General features: G+C 42.5%; 1 protein-coding gene across 1 annotated transcript; it reads right to left on the minus strand.

Annotated features, from left to right (window-relative positions):
* Positions 1 to 85: 85 nt before the first annotated feature.
* On the minus strand, positions 86 to 25840 carry LOC117071131 (ribonuclease H2 subunit B-like). Its single transcript, XM_033190884.1, is given in 3 exon segments — positions 86 to 526; positions 529 to 1212; positions 25540 to 25840. Coding segments are annotated over 3 exon segments (1392 nt in total). The 3' UTR covers positions 86 to 119.
* Between the last annotated feature and the right edge of the window lie 125 nt (positions 25841 to 25965).

A 25965-nucleotide genomic window follows, 5' to 3' on the forward strand; every position in this document is an offset into this window, starting at 1 on the left:
TCCCACTGTCAGCCCAGCTAGAGAGAAGACAGCCAGCCCTTGTCCACTCTCGGTCCTGACTACCTCAGTTCACACTGTCTCTTTGTTTTTTTTTTTTCAAAGTTTCAAACCTTTCTCATTTAAAAAAATTTTTTTACACCAAAAAAGGTATCAATACTTTTCATTCCACTCTTGTCAGCTTTAGCCAAAGCCTTCTGAGCTGCAGTCATTTTGCTATTTTTCTTTTCAGTCTTCAAATCCTTAGTATTAAACTTAGTGTAATCTTCTTTTGCTTCTACAGGCTCATCTGATAACCTTATTTTCTTTGATGGAGGATTTGGCAATGAGGCTGAAGGTTCTGGAAGCTTTAAGTATTTAGATAAGTCATTACTTAATTCTTTAGGGGTGTAATCAGATATCAGGCCATGGGTATAAAGAATATAATCCTCATCCTTGTCAGTGGAAACTTGGTCACCAGAGAAAAATGCAGTTGACTGTACCGGGGAAATGACATTCACATTACCGGTTTTTAATGCTGCCATAGTTTAACCTTTTCTTCCAGCCACTTTAATGTCTTCTTTTTGCTGTACTTGTAATGTTTCTTGTTGTCTATTTCTTTTTCCTCTGTCACATGGTGAAGTAACTTCTCAAGTTCAGGAAGTTTCAGCAACAAGATGCAATTTGGAAACACGTTATCCACCACAACTTGATCAAGGGGCTGAAACTTCCCCTCCTTATCAGCCTTCACGAGGTAGTGGAGAAGCAGAAATAGAGGATCCACAGGTGTGGCAAAGTGGACAAGGCCTCTTGATTGAACTGATTGATTTATAAAGCAAGAATGGTGTTTTTCCTTGAAAACTTTTACTTCAAACAGCTGCTGTAGACATATAGTGAACAAGTAAATGGCTCCTTCTCCTGAACAGGCGTTAACCAGTTTTACAAACATTAGCCCACTTTTCGCCTTCTTTGAAACATCTTCTAAATATTCTGAGGCCACTTCGAGCCTACTGGATCCCTGGTTCCAACCCAGTAGGATCACAGAAGCAGGGCCAGCCGTCAGGTGGGCGACACCAAGGGCAGAAACCCCGGGGCCCGCAGCGCACCGGTGGCCCCAAACCCGCGTGGCTCCCCCAGGCTGAGTCGGCTTCCACTCGCCCACCCGAGCCACCGGGATCCGGGCCAGAAACACTCTTGGGCCCTTTGGGCGCTTCCGGGTTTGAAGACCGCGCTTTGCTATGACGTGTTACCACAACGCGGGCCAGCTGTCCGGAGAGAAATCCCGTCCTCCGCGGCGGGGAGTGGGGGCGCAGGGGTTGGGGGTGGCGCGCCCGGGGTCCCGGCCCCTCGGCCAGCGCTTGGGCCGCTCCGCCGCCCGGGTGCGCATGTTTACCTGGAACCAGGAACACCACACTGTTTCTTTCCCGGCTAGACAAGGAGATGCGCTCCGAGCTCAGCGCCTTTCACCTGCCGGCCTCCCAGGCCCTCTGACCCTTGTGACCTCCCTCCCTTCTCCCCCTTTCCAGGCTGTTCTTATGGGAGGTGAGCCTTGGTCTCTCCCATGACACCCTTCCTAGTTCTCTGAGGAACTCAGAGCAGATGCCCATGGGTGCCCCTCAGCCTGCTAGTGGCAAGGAGCCACGAGCTTGACCCCAAGAGAGGGTTCTTGGACCTTGAACAAGAAAGAATTCAAGGTAAGTCCATAAAGTGAAAACAAGTTTATTAAGTAAACGAATGACAGAATGGCCACTCCACAGGCAGAGCAGTGGTATGGGCTGCTCAACTGAGTATAGAGTTGTTTCTGGATTTTATGTTAAACAAGCGGTGGCTTATTCATGAGTTTTTCTGGGAAAGGGGTGGGAAATTCCAGGAACCCAGGGTTCCTCCCCTTTCTAGACCACCTAGGGTAGCTTCTAGATGCTGCCATGGTACCTGTCAGCTGTCATGGCTTTGATGGGAGTGTCTTAGCATTCCAACGCATTGTAACTACTGTAATAATCAGAACAACTAGAGGTGACTTTCATTGCCATCTTGATTTTGGTGGGTTTTGACCAGCTTCTTTACCACTTCCTATATCAGCAAGGTCTCTGCGACCCGTGTTTTGTAGTAACCTCCCATCTCATCCCGACTTAGAATGCCTACCCAGTTGGGAATGCTGCCCAGCAGGCCTCAGCCTCATTTTACCTAGCCCCTACTCAGAATGGAATCTCTCTGGTTTGAGGGCCTCTGCCCAGCCTACTTACGCCTCCCTAGGTCTGAGACAAGACACAGAAAGTAAGACAATGTTGTGTTTAAAGGCCACACGGTGGCTGGTTTCACTTACCCACAGCAGAATGAGAAATGAGAAAACAGACTCAGGGAGAGTCAACTCCAGTCTGGCTCAAGGCTGAGTCATCCCTTTAATTGGTGTGTACACAAAAAAAAGCTCAAAAGACTGCAGTGTGGGGAAACTGACGAGATATGCGATTCTTTCTTCACATGCCCATAGACTTGTGGCCCCTCTGTGCTGATACGTAATTGTACCTGCCCTTGGCTGACTTCAAGCATGAAGCTGTGGACCCTCACAGGTCAGTGCTACGGTTTTTAAAGCTGGTGTGTACCGAGTTTGTTCCTCTCATATTCCAATGTGTCTGGAGTTTCCTCCTTGTGGCAGGTTCGTGGTCTGGCAGACTTCAGCAGTGAAGCCACAGACCTCTGCAGTGAGTGTTACAACTCTTAAAGAGGGCACGTACAGAGTTGTTTCTTCCTCCTTCCTCCCAGTGGATCTGTGGTCTTTCTGACTTCAGGATTGAAGCAATAACCCTTTGCAATGAGTATCACAGCTCATAGTGCACACCCAACAAATAAGCAGCAAAATTTATTGCATACAGCTACAGAACCAACCTTCCACAGCATACACCAGAACCGCAGCAAGCTGCCACTACATGGGCAGGTGGCCAGCTTTTATTCCCTTATTTGGCCCCACCCACAGCCTGCTGATTGGCCCATTTTACAGAGCCCAGATTGGTCCATTTTACAGAGCGCTGATTGGTCCATTTTACAGAGAGCTGATTGGTCCGTTTTTACAGAGTGCTGATTGGTGTGTTTACAAACCTTTAGCTAGACACAGAGTGCTGATTGGTGTGTTTACAATCCTTTAGCTAGACAGAAAAGTTCTCCAAGTCCCCACCTGAGGCAGAAGCCCAGCCGGCCTCACTTCTAATAGTTGCAGGGTGACAGAAAAGGATGAGAATAGATGCCGTCAATAGTAAAAATATTAAGTAATAAAAAGATGAAATCGCCTCTTGGGCTCAGCAGGCTGCCAAGGCCAGCATGAGCTTGGTAGTTATGGCATGTTTTCACTTTATTAATCATGGGCTTTTAAGTCTTTTTTCTTCCCTTTTATGTAAGTAAACATCAGTGTTTATATACACACAAAAGATGCATTCACGTGGAGACTGATGTCTGGGACCTTTAGCTAGACACAGAGTGCTGATTGGTGTGTTTACAATCCTTTAGCTTGACAGAAAAGTTCTCCAAGTCCCCACCTGAGGCAGAAGCCCAGCCGGCCTCACTTCTAATAGTTGCAGGGTGACAGAAAAGGATGAGAATAGATGCCGTCAATAGTAAAAATATTAAGTAATAAAAAGATGAAATCGCCTCTTGGGCTCAGCAGGCTGCCAAGGCCAGCATGAGCTTGGTAGTTATGGCATGTTTTCACTTTATTAATCATGGGCTTTTAAGTCTTTTTTCTTCCCTTTTATGTAAGTAAACATCAGTGTTTATATACACACAAAAGATGCATTCACGTGGAGACTGATGTCTGGGACGGGAGATGGACTGTGGGCTTCTGTAAACCTGGAAGGACCCTCTAGAGTTTGTTGCGTTTCCTCCCTGTCTTCCTGGGCAGCGCCCTCTGTGCCCTGAAACACTGTGTACAAATCTTCTTAGCAGAATGACGGGTAGTGGAGGCCTTCACAGTAAGTGTGGCACCTGCCACCCGTCAGTGCTGGCCCCGAGAATGAAATCAGAATCCCGTGCAGAAGGACTCTGATTCTGCAGAATCCTCTCCTCTGTTTACTGACTGTGCACCCCGCCGGAGGCCCTAGTCACCTGGAACCTCCCTCTGCCCGTTGTGAAAAGGTGCACCTTAATATCAACTCCACCGGGTTTTTGTGACAAACAAAAATCTATACAGGTAAAGGCCTTTTGTAAATTAGAAAGGGCCTTGTAAAAGTCGGGGTCTGCTGTCAGCGAACACTGGTTAGTGCGATAGAGTTCCACAACCACTACCAGCAGCTGCCTGACTGTGAGGGTGTGCAGGCATGCGGGGCTGTGGAACCTCTGGGCTGTTGCTGGTGTGTTTGGCTAACTGAACCACACGGCATGGACTGTGTACTGTTTTAAAGACAAATTATAAATCATTTAGGGAGAAATCCAGTGGTGCCAAAGGGGCCTTAATAATGGGACCTCCTTATTTTAAGCAGACCAGAAATAGTTCATTATAAAAAAGATGCATGGATCATCACAATATTCAGTGAGTTTAGGAAACTCTGACCCCTGACATCAGCCTCCCTGTCAGCTCTCAGCTCTGTAGAACATTCTGCTGTTCCATGAGATAAACACAGGGACAGTCTAGGAAACATTGAAACAGAAATCACTGAGCAGAAGCATGGTGTGCTGCATTTACTCTGTGGTTTTGGGCAGCACGCTAAGTGTACCGTCCTGGGTGAGGACCTTAGGGGAGAGTCTTGGCTCTTGGGCAGTGACAGGCAAAGACAGAGTGCATGAGGCCTTCCTTATTCCTTGTGGAGCAGGAGCTGCCATGCACTTTTTGAGGAAATGCAGGAGAGAGTTGCATTGGGCTTTGCAACAGAACACAATGGGAGCTGAGCCAACACAGGGTAGGTCCCGGGCCACCTGTACTCAAAAGTGACCACAGCAGGAGCTGCTAGAGGCGTGGTGGGTGGGGATGTGGGCTTCATACCACATCCACCCTCCTTCCCCAAAAGGAGAATGAGTTGTGTCACTTTCTGAAAAGTGGCTGCATCCTGATCTAAAGAAAGGGAGCAGCATTAAATTAGTTCATACTTTTCCACTCTGCAGTGTGCCAGAACTCTCTCCCTGCCACTCCTACCCTGCCAGACTGCCCCCTCCACTGATATCTGTCTGATACCCTCTGATCCGACAGGTGAGGGACTTGTGACATTAATTTGTAGCCATGAGGGCTGAGTTTGAGAATGGCTCTTGCCCTAGTTCCTCGAGCAACTTTCTAACATCCCTGCGCTTCAGTGCACTCCTCCATTGAACAAGGAAAGTAACATCAGGATTGGGGCAGTACATGGGGCAGTACATGGGGCAGTACATAGGGCAGTACAGGATTGGGCCACTCCACGGTCCCAGTATCTGTCTGGCACATAGGCAGATGATGACTTCTCTGATCTGGCCAGCCAGACATCAGAGAGGGACGATCTCAGTCTGAACATTTCCTCAATTCTCTGATCTTTTGGATTTTTTTTTTTTTTAAAGGCAGGGGCCTTGTCATTTCCATCTGCACATACAGACCCCAGGTCATCTTTGTCCTCTGACAAAGAGGACCTTTGATTCAGCAGGTGCCTGGCCATCCTCATCACGCTTGTCTTACTTCAGTGGCGGGTTGGGACATCGCTAACACCAATCAGTTCATTGTTTCATCTGAGTCCTCTCTCAATTCCATTCTGCCAAAAGTCACCCAGACAGGTCACAGAAAATAAAAGCAAGAAGGCACACCCAGAAGGTGGGTAAAGCCCATGATAGTTTTTACAACAACTGCTACAGAATAAAGATGATGAATTGTGCATTGACTGGAAACATATCATTGAATTGTCTTTTGACAAAATAAAATCTTGATCCAAACTCCTTGTTTACCTTTTCTTTTTGATCTAAGAAGTGAAATAGGTATGTCAAGAAATCAGCAAATCAATGGCTACCTGTGTTTCTGTTGATCGAAATTGGATGATTCATATAAGCATCATCTTAATAATTTCTAGGCAGCTGAGCATCTACATAGGGAAGGTGCGTTCTCCACCATTCAAGGTGTTCTAAAGACCTATACATTTATTCAGTTAGGCAAGAAATTTTAAAGTAATGACTCTCTTCTGGGCACTGTGCTATGCACGACAGAGACAAAACTGGACCAGAGAGAGGACCTGCCCACGGAGCTCACACAGTAGCTGAGGTCAGGCACAAGAGTAGATGATGCCAGCCTTGGAGAGTACATGACAGATGAAGGCACAGGGTGTGAAATAAACTATTAGGAGGGTCTCAGCTCAGAGAATTGAGTCAAGAAAGGCATCTGGTAAAGAATGTAGAAGCTGGAGTGGGGGTGATGAGGACTAAAGGTGGCAGGAAGAGGGAAAAGATAGAGGAGTATACACCTTTTCTTGGTGCGTTTTGTAGTGAGGAAGGTGTCTAGACCAGGGCATAAATGGTGGAACATATAATGATGACCGATGAGGCTGGAGAAGACAGGGACAAGTTATCCTGAGGAGACAAGATCTTGCCTCATAGGAACAGGAAGCTCCCGAAGGAGTTTGGGAAGGAGTAACCAGAACGGTAAGGAAGCTTTAGAAAGCTCTTCTGGGTGCTGCAGGAAGATAGATTTGAGAGATGTTTTAGAATACAGGTACTCCTTTACTTTAGGTGGGGTTACATCCTGATAAACCCATTGTAAAGTCAAAAAATTATAAGTTGAAACATTATAAGCTGGGGATGGTATATATGAGACTTTTCAGAGACATGTTTAACTCTATTGCAATAGTCCAGGCAACAGCTAGGAGGCTCTGCGCTGGAGTGATGTGGTCGGGACATGGAGCACAGAGGATCTGAACAGTGTTTGCTGTCTTGCCTGAACACACTTCAGTAGGCACTGTGTCCAAACAAATGCAGAACAGAGAACACACAGCAGGGTTTTGGGTTTTTTTTCTTCCAAAAGTTATTAAGAGCTAAACTAGGGGTGGAAAACACAGTGTGACATTATAATACCCATTGCAGAGAATGCCAGCTTCAGCACACGGCAGAAGGGACGATGTTGTGCTGACAGTGACTGAAAGAACATAGCTTTAAGTGATAAAATTACACTTATTAAACAAAGGCACTATTTTAGGCACCACGTTCCACTCGATGGGGCAGCAAAAACAGATGGTGCAATGCAAATTGCTGGACTATGGTTCTCCAGAAGCGTGTCCTAACTTAGAATTTGGAATCCTTCAACTTGCCAAGTGCTGACAACTCATTCTGCCAATTCCACCACATATTAATTTGCATCCACGTCCACTGTTTAGGTTTTTAATTATAGAAGAAATACAGTCACACGGTAAAAATTTGAAGGAAATCACACATTAGAGTATAAATTAAAAAGTAAATTTCTTCCTCTTCCACTACTACCTTCAGCTATAACTATACTTAACAATACCTCGCGGGTTCTTTTTGCATTTTAATGGATACAAAACGTTCATAAATCTATGCACGTTAAAAGGGCATCCTTATACATCTGTTTTGATATATGGAAATTAACTAATTCTCAGGAATAGAATTATTGTTTGTCTATGACTGTGTTCATTGAATTTTTAAAGCTTTTCCAAAACTGTTCTCCAAAAAAGTACTGCACACATTTTTTTCGGAGCCAGAAGTTTGCAAAGTGTCTGCTTCCTTAAGCTCTTGTCAACATGGAGTTTTAAACTTTAACATTTTTTCCAAACTGATACAAGAAAATGCTTTTCATTTTTAGTCTTTACATATATTAATTTTTTTACTGACTTTTTATGTTCGTGTGGTAAAATTTACTCTTTCTGGAGTACAATTCTATGGATTTTCACAGACAATACAATGGTGTAATCACTGTAGCAATCACGATGTGGCCCAGCTTTGTCACCCTCTACCTCCGCTCTCCATCATGATGCTCTACTGCCGTCAACACTGTTCCCAGCCCCTACTGGCAATCAGTGATGTGTTTGTTCCTGTAATTTTGTTTTCTCCAGAGGGTACCATGAGTACATTGGTAGGTGCAGACTTGTCATAGATGGCCTTTATCGGAGTGAGTGAGTGCCCTAGTTTGCTAGTTTGATAATGATATTTTATCATGAATGCATGTTAGATTTTGTTGATTAAGTCTTTCCCCATCTATTAAAATGATTATATGTCTTTTTCTCCTTTATTCAGTTGATATGGTGAATTACATTTTGAACATTATATTCCTGCTATAAATCCTACTTGGTCATTATTTATTATCCATTATTTTAGATATAAAATGAATTTCCTATAAAGAGTTTATAGTCAGATCCTATTTAAAAAAATGGTCTTTTAATTGTCTCTTTTAATAAATATGTTTGGATAACTTACATTTCATGTAATTATTGATATGGTTAAATTTTGTTTTACTATTTTTTAAAAATTTGTTTTCTGTTTGCATGTTTGGCTCCTTTAGTTTGTGTTCCACCATTCTGACTTTACTGCCTTCCTATGGATTATGTTAATTTAGTGTTCTATTTTATCTATTTTGGGGGGTATATATATCTTTTTAATGATTGCTATAGAAATTATAATATGCAAACATAACCTTTTAGTTTCCTTAGAACCATGTTTTAACATCAAGTAAAAGCAGTAGCCTCACAGTCATATTGGTTGCTTTACATTCCCTCACTTACGTTATAGTTTTCCTATACATTATAACAACATACACAGAAAACATCACTATACAATGTTAGGAGTTTTGTTTCCTTCCTTCCTTCCTTCCTTCCTTCCTTCCTTCCTTCCTTCCTTCCTTCCTTCCTTCCTTCCTTCCTCTTTCTCTCTGTCTCTCTGTCTCTCTTTCTCTCTTTCTTTCTTTCTTTTCTTGAGACAGGGTCTTGCTCTGTTGCCCTGGCTGGGGTGCTGCAGTACAATCATATAGCTCATTGCAGCCTCGACCTCCCATTCAAGTGCGCCTACTGCCTCAGTCTCCTGAAGCACTGGGACTACAGGTACACACCACCACGCCCAGCTAATTTTTAATTTTTTTGTAGAGATGGGGCCTCACTATGTTGCCCAGACTTGTCTAAAACTCCTGGACTCAACTAATCCTCCTGGTCCCACCTTCCAAAGTGCTGGAATTATAAATGCGAGCCACCATGCCCGTCTGAGTTTTGCTTTCAATGGTCTTACATATTTTAAAGATTTTTAAAAAGAGTAAAGCATCCTTTTATTTTAATCCAGATAGTTACCTTTCTGAAGCTCTTTCTTCATTCTTTAAATTACAAGTTTCTTTCTGGTATCATTTCCTGTAGCCTTGAAGTATGACCTTTAAATTGTTCTTTGAAGAAATTCTACTGGTGGAAAATTCTCTTGGTTTCTTCATCTGAGAATGTAATTACTTATCTGTCAGTCCTGAGGGATATTTGTGCTGGATATAGAATTCTGCACTGAGTTCTTCTCTTTCAGCACTTTCAATATCATGTTCCCTTGTCTTCTACCCTGTGTGATTTCTGATGAGAAATATGTGGACATTTGAATTGGAGCTTCCTTACTTCTTTTTTTTCTCTAGTTGTTTACATGATTTTCTTTAACTTTGCTTTTGAGAAGTTGGATTATTATGTATCTGGATGTGGTTTTCTTTGAGTTTATTCCATTTGAGGTTCGTTGAGCTTCTTGAATCTGTAAATTTTTCAATTTTACCAGTTTGGGAAATGTTTGGACATTAGTAATACAATTTCTTTCTTCTTTCTTCTGTTTCTGAGACTCCAGTGATATGAATGTTAGGCAAATGTGTCATTTTATTTTTTCTACAGATCTCAGAAGTGCCATTTTTAGCATTTTGCTCTCTCTGTTTTTCAGATTGGATCATTTATATTGATCTGTCTTCAAATTCACTGACTCTTCTACCATCTCTGTTATGCTACTAAACCTGCCCAGTGAATTTCTTATATAAATGTTGTATTTTTAAGTTCTAAAATTTCATTTATATCTTAGTTTCCATTTTCCTGCTGAGAACTGCTTGCATTTTTTTTGATAGTATCTTTACCTTGGACATAGTTACATGTGCTACTTTAGCATCTTTGAATATTGTGTTGTGTAGGCTTGCAGTCCTTTTCAAATCCCAAGGAAAATGTTAATGTTTTCATTCTTTTGCAGCCAATCAACCCAGAAAGGGCAGATCACAGGTTCTTCCCTGCTTTCTGTGAGTACTGGCTCCGCACTAATCTCCAATCTTAGATTAGTTTCAAACCTTTTGTTCTGCTACTCTGGGTCCGTTCTGCACGTGTCACTAAGATATTAGTTTAAGACATAGGCACTAATTTAAATCTCAGTTTGGTTTCCAAAGCCTTTGCTCTGTTGATCTGAGTCTGTTCTGCACCTCATAGCTCATGGGTGAGCAAAGGCTTTGTGTGGGTTCCTACACGGAATTAAGGGATCCCTTTCTCTTCTTAGGACTTCCCTCTCTGACCTGAAGGGGTGCCTTTTCTGATTCCTCTGGCTGGCAAGAAAAATTTTAGGTCTCCACCCACTTAGTAAAGTATCTTATTTCTTCAGTTGTTGCAGCAATTTCTCCTTAATTCTATAAGTATGTGATCATATCACCTATTAATAATAATAGTGTTGCCATATTCTTTGCCAGTATTGGCCATGTCTTGGCAAATGCTTTACCAATATTGGTTTATGGAGAGGACTGCCTAAAGATGTAGTATCAAAGTTTTCCTTCCTTTCCAATTAAAAAGTCAGAAAAGTAGACAGAATAATACAAGGAACTCAAGTACTCCCTACCCACAATCAACAATTAATGTGGTGACATGTTTTGTTTTCAGATTCTTAAAAAATCTTCTTACAGATATGTTTGCATCCTTCCCTGTTTTTCCTTCCCCAGGCCTAATTCCTCCCTTCTTCTCTAGAAGTATCCACTATTATGAATTTTTCTGTATTTATACTTTTTACATGAGATAGATATACATATAGAAATAGCTATAGATACAAAGATATTCATAAGTAATTTATAGTAATGTTTAGTGATTTCATACTTTACAAAATTGTTTTATACTATTATATGCTTTTTACACTCTGTTTTATGCTTTTGAGATTTGTCTGTGTTGAGATATTTAAATCTTGTTAATTCACTGAAAGATGTTAATATGCCACAATTTGTTTATCTATATCTTTAATAGTAAAGAGTGGGTGTTCTCTGTTTTTACACTGTTACTTGTAAGACTTATGAATTTGATGTTGTTTGTGCTATGTGACCTTCTCTGATGGTACTAAATTATTCATCAGAGTGATTGTAGCAATACTATGCAGTCTCAGCGGCAATATGTAAACATATTGTTCTTGTTTTTTAAATCTGATTTCAGTGTAGCTTTGTAGTACAGGGTATTACTGTTATGAGTGTGTGATTCTTACAGGTAGAACAAAACCTACAGGAAAGCAGTCTTTTGAATACTGCAGAAACACGTTTTTTGAACACTAACTGTATGGCCAGAATATCTTTTAGAAGATTTCAATTGATAAAACACACATGCAAAATATTATTTCAACAGGAGCTATTCAGCGTGTGAATAGGAGTGGCCAGGGGTCAGACGGTCATATGTCTAGGCTCACCTCTGTCACTAAGTATAGAGAGGAGTTGAACAAATCATTTAACCTACGTTCTCTGAACTTCAATTTACCTACTTATAATGTATTGGCAAATAAATATATTCCCTGATAATCTTACACATTAACTGTGAAGTTCTTTTATTATGAAAAATTTACAATGTGGAGAAAACTTGAAATAATTATGTATAAACATCAACATATCTTTCAAGTAAAGTGGTTTTTTTTTTTTTTTTCTGTAAAAGATTGGATATTAAATGTTTTAGGCAGCTGGGCACAGTGGCTCATGCCTGTACTCACAGCACTTTGGGAGGCCAAGACAGGCAGATCACAAGCTCAGGAGTTCGAGACCAGCCTGGCCAACATAGTGAAACCCCATCTCTACTAAACATACAAAATTAGCCTGGCATGGTAGTGCATGCCTGTAGTCCCAGCTACTTGGGAGACTGAGGCAGGAGAATCACTTGAACCTGGGAGGCAGAGGCTGTGGTGAGTCAAGATCGCGCCACTGCACTCCAGCCTGGGCAATAGAGTAAGACTCCGTCTCAAAAAAAAAAAAAAAAAAAGAAAATGTTTCAGGCCTTGCAAGTCATAGTCTCTATCTCTACCCAGTTCTGGCACTAGGACAAATGCAGCCCTAACTGCCCCTAAGTGAGCCGTGATGACTGTGTTCTAATAGGTCTTTATGAATAATGAAATTGGAATTACATAGAATTTTCACATGCCATAAAACATTCTTCTTCTTTCCAGTTTTTTCAACATCGAAAACAGTAAAATCTATCCTTAGCTCACAGACAGTAGACAGTTGGCCAGAATTGGTCCATGAGCTATGGTTTGCTGAACCCCCGCTCTAAGTAGATTTAATAATTGTTGGGCTGGGCACGGTGGCTCATACTTGTAATCCCAGTACTTTGGGAGGCTGAGGCGGGTGGATCACGTGGTCAGGAGATCGAGACCATCCTGGCTAACATGGTGAAACCCCATCTCTACTAAAAATACAAAAAATCAGCCGGGCGTGGTGGCGGGCGCCTGTAGTCCCAGCTACTTGGAAGGTTGAGGCAGGAGAATGGCGTGAACCCGGGATGCGGAGCTTGCAGTGAGCTGAGATCGCACCACTGCACTCCAGCCTGGGCAACAGAGAGAGACTCCGTCTCAATAAATAATAAATAAATAAATAAATAAATAAATGTTAATATTTTGCCATATTTTCTATGTAAACCATTTGAATGATTTCAGTGCAAACCATTTGAAGAGATATGATATCCCTAGTCTCTTTGAGTCTAAAATAGTCCATGCTTTTCTTCCCCATCATCTTTATTTTTCGAAGTCAGGGCTGATTGTTGTGTCTAGTGTCCAACACTCTGGAATTACAGGAATTTTTCCTTATTGGGTATTTAATGTTTCTCTCTATTTATATTATTTTCTGTGAATTAAAGTTGAGTCTACATGACTTTTTAGATTCAGGGTAAACATTTTTGGCAAGAATTCTTCCTAGACAGTGCTGTGCACTTCATATCTCATCTCATCTGGAAGCGCATAACATCTGGCTGTCCCAGGTGGAAACTGACAGATTCTCCATCATGAAGATGCACCATCCTTTTGCAATCAGCAAGTCAGCTCTGCAGGGACTCTTTGGTACCTTGCAAATATCCTATTTCCCAATTGCCATTCCTCTAAGGGTTTTAGCATTCGTTGATGTTCATCTTAATCAATTGTTAGATTGGAGAATGCTTTTAATTGCTCTACAGATGGAAAGGATCTATATATTTAAAAGGAATGTATAAGTACTACCACTACTTTGTAGAAACTATTACTCAAATAGCTTCCTGTGGGACAGTAGTCCTGGTCTTACGTACCGTAGGTGTCTGTGGAGTGAATCAAGGTGTTCAGGGGCAGGAGGAAAATCAGTTAGCCCAGTGGACTCGGCCTCCCAAAGTGCTGGGATTACAGGCATAAGCCACTGTGCCCAGCTCAACAATTATTAAATGTACTTAGAGCAAGGGTTCAGCAAACTGTGACTCATGGACCAATTCTGGCCAACTGTCTACTGTCTATGAGCTAAGGATGGATTTTACTGTTTTCAATCTTTTATAGATAAAAGATTCAAGGCATTCATAAAGCTCTACCTTCCTTCTGCTGTCACCATGACAACAGAAGCAAGTCTGGCTGAAAGCTTGTCAGTTCATTAGGGCTTCTTATGCTTATGCTCCCAGTTCCATTGAGAGGAAAATCCTTAACACTTATGATATTTAGATTAAATACAAGTGCCAGGGGCCTGGAGGACGAGGTGGCTTGTAAAGATGTATCCTGCGAATTCCATTTGGCCAGGGATGACCTCATCACTGTTTTTTCTTCTTTATTTAAAATAACAAGGTTACTATTTGCTACAATAGCTAATGCCTTGTTATTTTACAAGTGTGGGTTTTCTTTTTTTAACCACTTCACTCTGTATTATACTAATTGAATAGAGTGCATGTGAAAAAGAAAGAAAAGACTTACCTCCTTGGAGAAATTAAACAGCCAAGTGCTGAAAAAGCCGGTCTGTGAGGCTTCCATTTTCGGGGATAGGAAGGAGCAAACGTACCTTTCTCTATGTGTTCCACTAAGTAAAGCTAAAATCCCATCCCCAGACGCTATGTATACACCAAATACAAGACTGCAAGGTGTAGAGGAAAAGGCAGAGCTACTAGGGACCTGGGGACTGAGGAATGTTCCAGGGTTCAGTTCATCTGGCTTTCTTTTTGACTTGTATATCCTGGACTGCCTTTGGAGTAGCTAGTACCCCAAACACCAATCAACACAGACAAGAAAAGCCCCAAGAAAAACCAGCCCCCTCTAGTTAAAGGGCCAGGAAAGGGAGAGCCTAGCAAGACAGGGTGATAACTTTTAGGCAAAAACTCTAGCTAAACCCCATAGAACCAGGGGTAAACTGCAGTTTTCTTTTAGGCAAAAAGCTTAGTTTTTGCCTAGGCAGCTGCAGCTGACCCCAGCGCCCGCTCTCTAGGGGGGAGCCTGAGTCTCCTGCCCCACCCAGCAGTCATAAGGTGCCCCGTCCCCAGTTTGACATTATACTACTTTTAGATAAAAGGTAATCACTGGGAAAATTGGATAAAGGATACATAGGGCCTCTCTGGGCTATTTTTGTAACTTCTTATTATCATTTCAAAATGAAAAATTAAATAAAAATGGCCAGTCGGTTGGACGACATTTTTCCTTTTTCATGTGGGGGCTCCATAGTCACCTTGATGTCCATTGACTGGGTTTGGTGTCTTGTGGCAAAGCAATTGGGATGAAGAGCTGCTTGCCTATTTAATTCTGATACAATGTCCCTAAATGTTAGGATTGGACAGGCTGCTGCTTAGCACCGGGCAAGTTCATGTTTACCTGAAAGATCCAGGGAACCTTTTGGTGCATCTATAGAAAAATAATCTGTGTTTATGAACAAGAGCCTCCGAAAGAAACAGGTATCAGGGACAAAGACAGGAAGCTTGGGAAACACTTTCATAACAAAACTCCACTCGATTCAATAAGAAGCCTGATTCCCTTTCTTTCATTATTTATTTCAATGTAATTCAATGCAAATTTTATGTCAGGATGACGACATCTGAGAGGGCGGACAGTAAAGGGGAGCCCCACTTTCAGCCTGCAGAAAATACTCACCCAGCACCCCTCACGATGCTAGGACAGGAAACACCCATGACCAAGATAGACAAGGTCCATTCCCAAGGAACTCCCATGAAAGTCTCACACCTAGGACGTTGCTTGGAACCTTCTAGAGGCAGAGGAATGGAGCAATTTTGGAAGGAATTCGGGGTTTCTAGCCTGAAGCAGAATGAAACATAGCAGTCCCAAGGACCCAAGAAAAGTTTAACATGGACAGTGGATTAGACTTGCCTCTCCCGATTCAAATCTGGAAACTAGTGGGAAATTTTCTACCACATTGTGCATAAAAAAGCAGCCTGCCTTAAGGAAAGTTCAGCTCATCTTCCTTACACATGTTTGCACAAAGATCACATTTTGTGAATACTGTGGACCAGCAAGCTCCCTCTCATGGCACCATGTCTAGACCCTTTGCCTGGTATTGAGCTCAGCAGATGCTGGGCACCGCCCGCCCGCCCCCACCACCGCCCTGATTCTGCTGGCTGGAATTGCCAGATGAGACAGGAGACAGGTAGGTGTGAATGTCAGATCAACGGCGAGCCCATTTCTAGTGCAAGCATGGTCCTTACAGTATTTGTCCTGCATTTGCACTTGCCCAATCTGGGAACCTCAGTTTCAGTGCACTCCTATCTCAGCTTCTTTGTTCTTTGGTTTCTACAGCTCCTGAAACTCTCAGAAAAAGGCTAGAGAATTACTCGACACTCTTCAGCCTCCTGTGCAGAGAGCTGGGAATGTTTAGGAATTCGCCTCCTCCCAGCACAATGGTGGACTGTGACTCACTGGTGCAGGGAGTGCATACTTAGCTCTCCTGCCTGTGTGGAGACTGTCTGAGGTGTAAGCCAGCTCCAGAGCTCCTGGGAACCAGGTAGGCGGGGAATTGTCTGAGTTTGCACCCTGGCTTGATTCTTTCCCCTTCTGTCTTCTGCTTCCCACACCTCCTTACAGCTTTTCCTGTAGGGGGACCCTTCCCTGATGAGTCACATGCAGGTGAATCTTATTACCAGAGTCCACTTCAGGGGAATGCAGCTCAAGACCATTCTGAAATAAAAGATGAGAAAATATCACTTGAGGCTAGGAGGTCGAGGTCAGCTGGGGCAACATAGCAAGACCCCCATTTCTACAAAAAATTTTAGATAAGAAAATTAGCCAGGCGTGGTGGTGCATGCCAGTAGTCCTAGCTACCTGGAAGGCTGAGGAAGGAAGATCACTTGAGCCCAGGAGGTCCAGGCTGCAGTGAGCCGAGATCCCGCTGCTGCACTCCAGCCTGGGTAACAGAGCCAGACTCTGGGGGAAAAAAAAAAAAAAAGGTGGGTGAGAAAATAGAAAATAGATTTATCCCTGAGGAGTTGGTCCCCATGGTGTGAAAATTGCCTAAATAGACACAAACTCTGGAAATTCTTTCCTCAGATTACGGTTTGATGTTATTAATAGTAGATACGGCTTAGAGCGAATCCTCAAAACCCAACAGTATTGTTTACAACACGATGTCTTTCTGAGAGTCAGTGTTCTATTCTAAAGAAAAGTCAAGAAAGAGTTCTAAACACGGGGTCTCTGGGGAGCCACGCAGGCCCCTCATTCCTGCCTGGGCCTGCCACTGGCTGAGCAGCCAGGAGGTCCTGGGACCTTGTGGGGACTCCACTCTCAAGGGCGCCACATGGATTGGGCCCCAGCGTGTTGGGAGGGCACCGAAACTTCAGCGGGCGCCAGCGTCCCCATCGGCGCCTTACTTTTGTAAAATTATCTCCGTGTGGGGCTTTTTAAAAAATTTTACCTTAAGTTCCAGGATACATGTGCAAACGTGTATGTTTGTTACATAGATATATGCGTGCCATGGTGGTTTGCTGCAGCTATCAACCCTTCACCTAGGTATTAAGCCCTGTATGCATTAGCTAGTGTCCTGGGTTCTCCCTAAACCCCGCCCCGCCCCCACAGGCCCCAATGTGTGTTGTTTCTCTCCTTGTGTCCATGTGTTCTCATTGTTCAACTGCTACTCTTGAGTGAGAACATGCAGTGTTTGGTTTTCTGTTCCTGTGTTAGTTTGCTAAGGACAATGGCTTCCAGCTTCATCCATGTCTCTGCAAAGGACGTGATCTCATTCCTTTTTATAGCTGCATAGTATTCCATGGTGTATATATATGGTGTATATGTGCCACATTTTCTTTATCCATTCTATCATTGATGGGCATTTGGGTTGGTTCTATGTCTGCTATTGTAAATAGTGCTGCAATAAACATACATATGCATGTATCTTTATAGTAGAATGATTTATACTCCTTTGGGTGTACACCCAGTAATGAAATTGCTGGGTCAAACAGTGGTATTTCTAGATCCTTGACGAACTGCCACACTGTCTTTCACAATGGTTGAGCTAATTTACATTCCCACCAACAGTTTAAAAGCATTCCTATTTCTCCACAGCCTCAACCACATCCATTGTTTCTTCTTTTTAATAATTGCCGTTTTGACTGATGTGAGATGGTATCTCGTTGTGGTTTTGATTTGCATTTCTCTAGCAATCAGTGATGTTGAGTTTTTTTTCACATGTTTGTTGGCTGCATAAATGTCTTCTTTTGAGAAGTGGCTGTTCATATCTTTGCCCACTCTTTGATGGGGTTGTTTTTTTCTTGTAAATTTGTTTCAGTTCTGATATGGTTTATCTGTGTCCCCACCCAAATCTCATCTTGAATTCCCATGAGTTGTGGGAGGGACCCAGTAGGAGGTAATTGAATCATGGGGGCACATCTTTCCCATGCTGTTCTCATGATAGTGAGTAAGCTTCATGAGATCCGATGGTTACTGTAAGGGGGAGTTTTCCTGCACAAGTTCTCTTTGCCTGCCACCATCCACATAAGATGTGCCTCGCACCTCCTTGCCTTCCGCCACAATTATGAGGCCTCCCCAGCCATGTGGAGCTGTGAGTCCAGTTAAACTTCTCTCTTTTGTAAATTTCCCAGTCTCGGGTACGTCTTTATCAGCAGCGTGACAATGAACTTGTAAATCTGGATATTAGACCTTTATCAGGTGGATAGATTGCAAAATTTTTCTCCCATTCTGTAGGTTTCCTGTTCACTCTGATGACAGTTTCTTTTGTTGTGCAGAAGCTCTTTAGTTTAATTAGATCCCATTTGTCCATTTTAGCTTTTGCTGCAATTGCTTTGGCATTTTTGTCATGAAGTATTTGCCCATGCCTATGCCCTGAAAGGTATCGCCTAGGTTTCCTTCTAGGTTTTTATGGTTTTTCGTTTTACATTTAAGTCTTTAATCTATCTTGAGTTAATTTTTGCATAATGTATAAGGAAGGAGTCCAGTTTCAGTTTTCTGCATATGGCTAGCCAGTTTTCCCAGCACCATTTATTAAATAGGGAATCCTTTCCCTATTGCTTATTTTTGTCAGGTTTGTCGAAGATCAGATGGTTGTAGATGTATGTTGTTATTTCTTAGGTCTCTCTTCTGTTCTATTGGTCTATATGTCTGTTTTGGTACCAGTACCATGCTGTTTTGGTTACTGTAGCCCTGTAGCATAGTTTGAAGTCAGGTAGTGTGATGCCTCCAGCTTTGTTCTTTTTGCTTAGGATTGTCTTGGCTCTTTTTTGGTTCCATATGAAATTTAAGATAGTTTTTCTAATTCTGCGAAGAATGTCAGTGGTAGTTTGATGGGAATAGCATTGAATCTATAAATTACTTTGTGTAGTATGGCCATTTTCACGATATTGATTTTTCCTATTCATGAGGATGGAATGTTTTTCCATTTGTTTGTGTCCTCTCTTATTTTCTTGAGCAGTGGTTTGTAGTTCTCCTTGAAGAGTTCCTTCACTTCCCTTGTTAGCTGTATTCCTAGGTATTTTATTCTTTTTGTAGCAATTGTGAATGGGAGTTCATTCATGATTTGGCTCTCTGCTTGTCTATTGTTGGTGTATAGGAAAGCTTGTCATTTTTGCATGTTGATTTTGTATCCTGAGACTTTGCTAAAGGTGTTTATCAGCTTAAGGAGTTTTTCGGCTGAGATGATGGGGTTTTCTAAATATCGGATCATGTTGTCTGCAAACAGAGACAATTTGACTTCCTCTCTTCCTATTTGAATACTTTTATTTCTTTCTTTGTCTAATTGCCCCGGCCAAAACGTCCAATACTAAGTTGAATAGGAGTGGTGAGAGAGGGCAACCTTGCCTTATGCTGGTTTTCAAAGGGAATGCTTCCAGTTTTTGCCCATTCTGTATGATATTAGCTGTGTGTTTGTCATAAATAGCTCTTATTATTTTGAGATATGCTCCACCAATACTTAGTTTATCGAAAGTTTTTAACATGAAGGAATGTTGAATTTTATCAAAGGCCTTTTCTGCAACTATTGAGATAGTCATGTGGTTTTTGTCATTGGTTCTGTTTATGAGATGAATTACATTTATTGATTTGTGTATGTTGAACCAGACTTGCATCCCAAGGATGAAACCAACTTGATCCTGGTGGATAAGCTTTTTGATGTGCTGCTGGATTTGGTTTGCTGGTATTTTATTGAGGATTTTTGCATCAATGTTCATCAGGGATATTGGCTTGAAGTTTTCTTTTTTTTGTTGTGTCTCTGCAAGGTTTTGGTATCAGGATGATGCTGGCCTTGTAAAATGATTTAGGGAGGAGTCCCTCCTTTTCAATTGTCTGAAATAGTTTCAGAAGGAATGCTACCAGTTCCTCTTTGTACCTCTGGCAGGATTAGACTGTGAATACATCTGGTCCTGGACTTTTTTTTTTTTGGTTGGTAGGCTATTAATTATTGCCTCAATTTAATAAGTAGAATTCAGGTATTCTACTTCTTCCTGGCTTAGTCTTGTGAGGGTGCATGTGTCCAGGAATTTATCCATTTCTTCTAGTTTGTTTGCATAGAGGTGTTTGTAGCATTCTTTAATAGTAGTATTTTTGTGGAGTCGGTGGTGATATCCCCTTTATCATGTTTTATTTTGTTTATTTGATTCTTCTCTCTTTTCTTCTTTATTAGTCTAGCTAATAGTCTATTTCATTAATTTTTTCAAAAAACCAGCTCCTGGATTCATTGATTTTTTGAATGGCTTTTCGTGTCTCTATCTCCTTCAGTTCCACTGTGATCTTAGCTATTTCTTGTCTTCTGCTAGATTTGAATTTGTTTGCTCTTGCTTCTCTACTTCTTTTAATTGTGATGTTAGGGTGTCCATTTGAGATATTTCTAGCTTTCTGATGTGCGCATTTAGTGCTATAAATTTCCCTCTTAACACTGCTTTAGCTGTGTTGCAGAGATTCTACTATGTTGTCTCTTTGTTCTCATTGGTTTCAAATAACTTCTTGATTTCTGCCTTAATTTCATTATTTACCCAGCAGTCATTCAGGAGCAGGTTGTTCAATTTCTTTGTACTTGTGCTGTTTTGAGTGAGTTTCTGAATCCTGAGTTTAATTTGATTGCTCTGTGGTCTGACAGACTATTTGTTATGATTTCAGTTTTTTTGCATTTTCTGAGTGAGGAGTGTTTTACTTTCAATTATGTGGTCAATTTTAGAATAAGTGCCACGTGGCACTGAGAAGAATGTATAGTCTGTTGATTTGGATAGAGAGTTCTGTAGATGTCTATTAGGTCCACTGGATCCAGAGCTGAGTTCAAGTCCTGGATATCCTTGTTAATTTTCTGTCCTGTTGATCTGTCTAATATTGACAGTGGGGTGTTAAAGTCCCCCAGTATTATTGTGTGGGAGTCTCTGTAGGTCTCTAAGAATTTGTTTTATGAATCTGGGTGCTCTTATATTGGGTGCATATATATTTAGGATAGTGAGCTTATTGCACTGATCTCTTTACCATTATGTAATGCCCTTCTTTATCTTTTTTGGTCTTCGTTGGTTTAAAGTCTGTTTTGTCAGAGACTAGGATTGCAACTCCTGCTTTTTTTTTTTTTTTTTTTTTTTTTGCTTTCCATTTGCTTGGTAAGTTTTTCTCCAACCCTTTATTTTGAGCCTATGTATGTCTTTGCATGTGAGATGGGTCTCTTGAATATAGCACACCCATGGGTCTTTAATCTTCATCCAATCTGCCAGTCTGTGTCTTTTAATTGGGGGCATTTAGCCCATTTATATTTAAGGTTAATATTGTTATGTGTAAATTTATCCTGTCATCATGATGCTATCTGATTATTTTGCATACTAGTTGATGCAGTTTCTTCATGGTGTCATTGGTCTTTATATTTCGGTGTGTTTCTGCAGTGGCTGGTACCAGTTTTTCCTTTCCATATTTAGTGCTTCCTTCAGAAGCTCTTGCAAGACAAGCCTGGTGGTGACAAAGTCCCTCAGCATTTGCTTGTCTGAAAAGGATTTTATTTTTCCTTTGCTTAGTTCATCTGGATATGAAATTCTGGGTTGAAAATTCTTTTTTTTTTTTTTTTAAGAATGTTGAATATTGGCCTCCACTCTCTTCTGGCTTGTAGGGTTTCTGCTGAGAGATCTGCTGTTAGTCTTATGGGCTTCGCTTTGTAGGTGACCTGATCTTTCTCTCTGATTGCTCTTAACATTTTTTCCTTCATTTCAACCTTGGAGAAGCTGACGATTATGTGTTTTGGGTTATCTTCTGGTGGAGTATCTTAGTGGTATTCTCTGTATTTCCCGAATTTGAATGTTGGCCTGTCTTGCTAGGTTGGGGAAGTTCTCCAGGATAATATCCTGAAAGGTGTTTTCCAACTTGGTTCCATTCTCCCCATCTCTTTCTGGTACACCAATCAAATGTAGATTTGGTCTTTTTACATAGTTCCATATTTCTTGGAGGTTTTGTTCATTCCTTTTCATTCTTTTTTCTCTAATCCTGTTTGCCTGCCTTATTTCAGCAAGATGGTCTTCAATCTCTGATATTCTTTCTTCTGCTTGATTGATTTGGCTATTGATACTCGTGTATGCTTCACAAAGTTCTCATGCTGTGTTTTTCAGCTCCATCCGGTTATTTATGTTCCTCTCTAAACTGGTTATTATAGTGAGCAGCTCCTGTAACCTTTTATCAAGGTTCTTGGCTTCTCTGCATTGAGTTAGAACATGCTCCTTTTCCACAGCAGAGATTTTTTATTATTCATCTTCTGAAGCCTACTTCTGTCAATTCATCCATCTCATTCTCTGTTCAGTTCTGTGCCCTTGCTGGAGAGGTGTTGCAATCATTTGGAGGAGGAGAGGCACTCTGGCCTTTTGGGTTTTCAGCATTTTTTTTTTCATTGATTCTTTCTCATCTTCATGGGTTTGTCTAGTTTCGATCTTTGAGGCTGCTGATCCTTAGACGAGGTTTGGACTTTTTTGTTGATGCTGTTGTTGTTGCTTCCTGTTTGTCTGTTTTTCTTTCAATAGTCAGATCCCTCTTCTGTAGGGTGGGTGTGGTTTGCTGGGGATTCACTTCAGGCCCTATTCATCTGGTTCACTCCTGCACCTGGAGATGTCACTCAAGGAGGCTGGAGAACAGCAAAGATGGGTGCCTGCTCCTTCCTCTGGGATTTCTGACCTTGAGGGACACCAACCTGATGCCAGTAGGAACGCTCCTGTATAGGGTGTCTGCCAACTCCTGTTGGAGGGTCTCACCCAGTGGGGTGGCAAGGGGAGCAGGACCAGTTTAACAAAGCCCTTGGCTGTCCCTTGGTGGAAGAAGTGGCTGTGCTGGGGGGAAACTCACTCTTTTGCACTGCCGGGGTTCCTCAGAACTAGCAGGAGAAAAGACTAAGTCTGCTGTTTGTGGTGACTACAGCCACCCTTCCCGCTAGGGGCTCAGGCCCAGGGAGCTCAGAGTTCTATCCCTGAGCCCCTGGCTGGAGTTGCTGGAGTTCCTGTAGGGAGGCCCTGCCCAGTGAGGAGGGAGAGGTCAAGGTCAGGCCTGAAGAGGCACTCTGATTGCAGTCTGCCACAGCCGGCGTGTTGGGCTGTGGGGAATACCTCCTGGGACCAAGCCGTCCAGCCTCCCTGGTTCCAGCAGGGGAAAAGTACAGCCTGGAGATATAAAGATGTGTGGGACATTTTTAAATGCCTCTGGTCACCAAAACGAGTCCCAGGAATCTCCTGAGCATCTCTGGCCCTCATGCCCACCCTGCCCTATTCCGAGGTGGGGCAGATGGCAGAGGATACAGCTCCTTTCCCTCCTAAGTTCCTGGAAGAGGCAGAAAACAAAGCAAAAGCCATGCTAGACACCAGAGAGGGGCATTTGACACCCAATAAAAGGTGTTTCACCCCTCCAGGGGGAATACGCTTTAAGACAAAACATTTTCAGAGACAGGCAGGTGGAGGGGATGAAGAAATTTGACTCAGGGGTCATGTCAGCTTGGGGAGCTGTGTGGGTGCATTTGAGTGACATGCCTGCTTGCTGGCACGGCAACAGCTCCACTCTGGTTTTCTTTCCCTCAGTCCCTCCTGAAAATGGTGCAGGTAAAGGATCTGGGCTTGGTTTTGTTTTTTCTTGTCTCAAGCATAATGGGCTTTCCTGGGTCTCAGGAGCAGGTAGGAGACATCCCCTGGAAACACGTGAACAAAGCACTAAAATCAGTCATTTCCATTGATTGGGTGCCTATAGCAAAACAAGAACTTTATATATATGTGTGTAATATGTGTATATGTATATATATCATATGTGTACATGATCTCATTTAATTTATTATTATATACATTTTATAGTGAGGAAAATCAAGACTTCAGGAATTAACTTGCTCAAGTTTAGTTAAGTAGAGAGGGAGGAGCTGGGATTCTAGCCCTGTTTGTCTGTTTACAAAGTCCCACATCTACTCCTTGCACACAACTAGTAGGACTAGCACGTCTCTTTTTGTCCATCTAAAAGAGAAGCCACAGGAAGGGGCCCTGACATATAAGCCCTTTTCTCCAGTTTCCACTGGTGGCCCCGGCCAGCTTCAGTTTCCACGATTGATTTGTTGTAAATAAAACCTTGGAGGTGTGCAGTCAGGGATTTCACCAAGCACCATCCCTGCTCTGGATATGAAGGCAATTGTCTCCTGACAAGGAAAAAGTTGAGCTTGTATTTGGATCGATGTTTTTGTTACTTAAACAAAGACAGCATCAACTAAGAACTGGAACAAAATGTCCCCTGTACTCTGAAATTCCACCGTTATGAAATATTGTCTGAGCTACCACTGCACTGATGAGGTTACCTTTTAATATACAGACACAACTATGCGGAATCCTAGTCGATTTCTTGCTGAACTATTATAAAACGTTGTTTACCTTCATGTCTTTTTTTTTTTTTTTAATGTTTGCTTTCCACTCTTATCCAGACTGCACCAAGCCGATGACTGACCTACTTTTGCTGCAGTGCTGGGTTTGCTTTTAATTATAGCAATTACAGTGCCCAGATCACTGGCATCATCCCCAGGATGTCGGGTTTTTTCTTCATGTTATTGTTACCCAGATTACACAGCTTTTGTGCCAACATGAAGCCTTCTAATGACCCAGAGATGGGGCTGGCGGTGCTATAGACATGTTAGAGATCAGCGCAAGTCTGTTAGAGGTCAGCGCAAGTCTGTTTTCACGTTAGAGGCCAGCCCCGTGGCTGCTGGGCTGACTCCATTGTGGAGAACTGATACTTGTGCTGCCCTATAATGTCCTAGACAAGGAAGGATCCTTTAAGGAGACCCAGCTTTAAGAAGGGTGAGCCATTTGAGTTCTAAAAGAGTTTTCAGAGTGAAACTAAAATCTTGCCAGAAAGAACTAATTTCCAGATGCCTTGTTCTTCCTTCTTTCTCCTTCTCTCCTTTGCTGGCTTCCTTCTCTTCTTACTGTTAATGTCTATCTTAGTCGCCTCAAGTGGACATAATAAATGTCAGAGACTGGATGGCTTAAACAACAACATTTATTTCTTGCAGTTCAGGAGTCTGGAATTCCAAGATCAAAGTGCCAGCAGATTCGGTGTCTGGTGAGGGCCCACCACCTGGTTCACAGTTGGCCATCTTCTCATTGTATCCTCACATGGTGGAGGGCACAGAGAGGAGCAAGCTCTCTCCTGTATCTTCTTATAAGGGCACTAAGCCCACTCATGAGGGCCCTATCCTCATGACCTAATCATCTTCCAAAGGTTTCGTCTCCTAACACCAGCCCACTGGGAATTGGGCCTCAACATAGGAATTTTGGAGACACCCAAACATCCCATTAACGGTAGTACCCAAATTCAAAACATCTATTGAGCAACCTGTTTACAAGAACTGGCAATAACAGTAATAGGTACCATTTATAGAGGTTGCACTATAGGTAAGAATTAACTCCGTTCATCTTTCTGTCAATCCTAAACAGTCAGGATTCTTATTAACCCTACTTTTCAGATAGAAAAACTGTGGCAGATGGAGATAGGTGAACTAACCTTTCTGAGTTGCAGGAGCAGGGTTCTGATGCAGGTGATCTGCAGCCTCTGCAGTGAGCTCTCCCATTGCCAGAACACAGTAGAACGTCAGTGCAGAGCTCTCCCATTGCCAGAACACAGTAGAATGCCTGTGTAGAGCTCTCCCATTGCCAGAACACAGTAGAATACCAGTGCAGAGCTCTCCCATTGCCAGAACACAGCAGAACGCCAGTGCAGAGCTCTCCCATTGCCAGAACACAGAATGCCTGTGTAGAGCTCTCCCATTGCCAGAACACAGAACGCCTGTGTAGAGCTCTCCCATTGCCGGAACACAGTAGAACGCCAGTACAGAGCTCTCCCATTGCCAGAACACAGTAGAACGCCAGTGTAGACAGCTGCCTGGGGAGTGGCCCCCACCCCCACAGAGCTCAAGGGAGGCTGGGAGTC

Source organism: Trachypithecus francoisi, unplaced genomic scaffold (assembly GCF_009764315.1).
Source record: "Trachypithecus francoisi isolate TF-2019V2 unplaced genomic scaffold, Tfra_2.0 Lachesis_group3, whole genome shotgun sequence".
NCBI lineage: Eukaryota > Metazoa > Chordata > Mammalia > Primates > Cercopithecidae > Trachypithecus > Trachypithecus francoisi.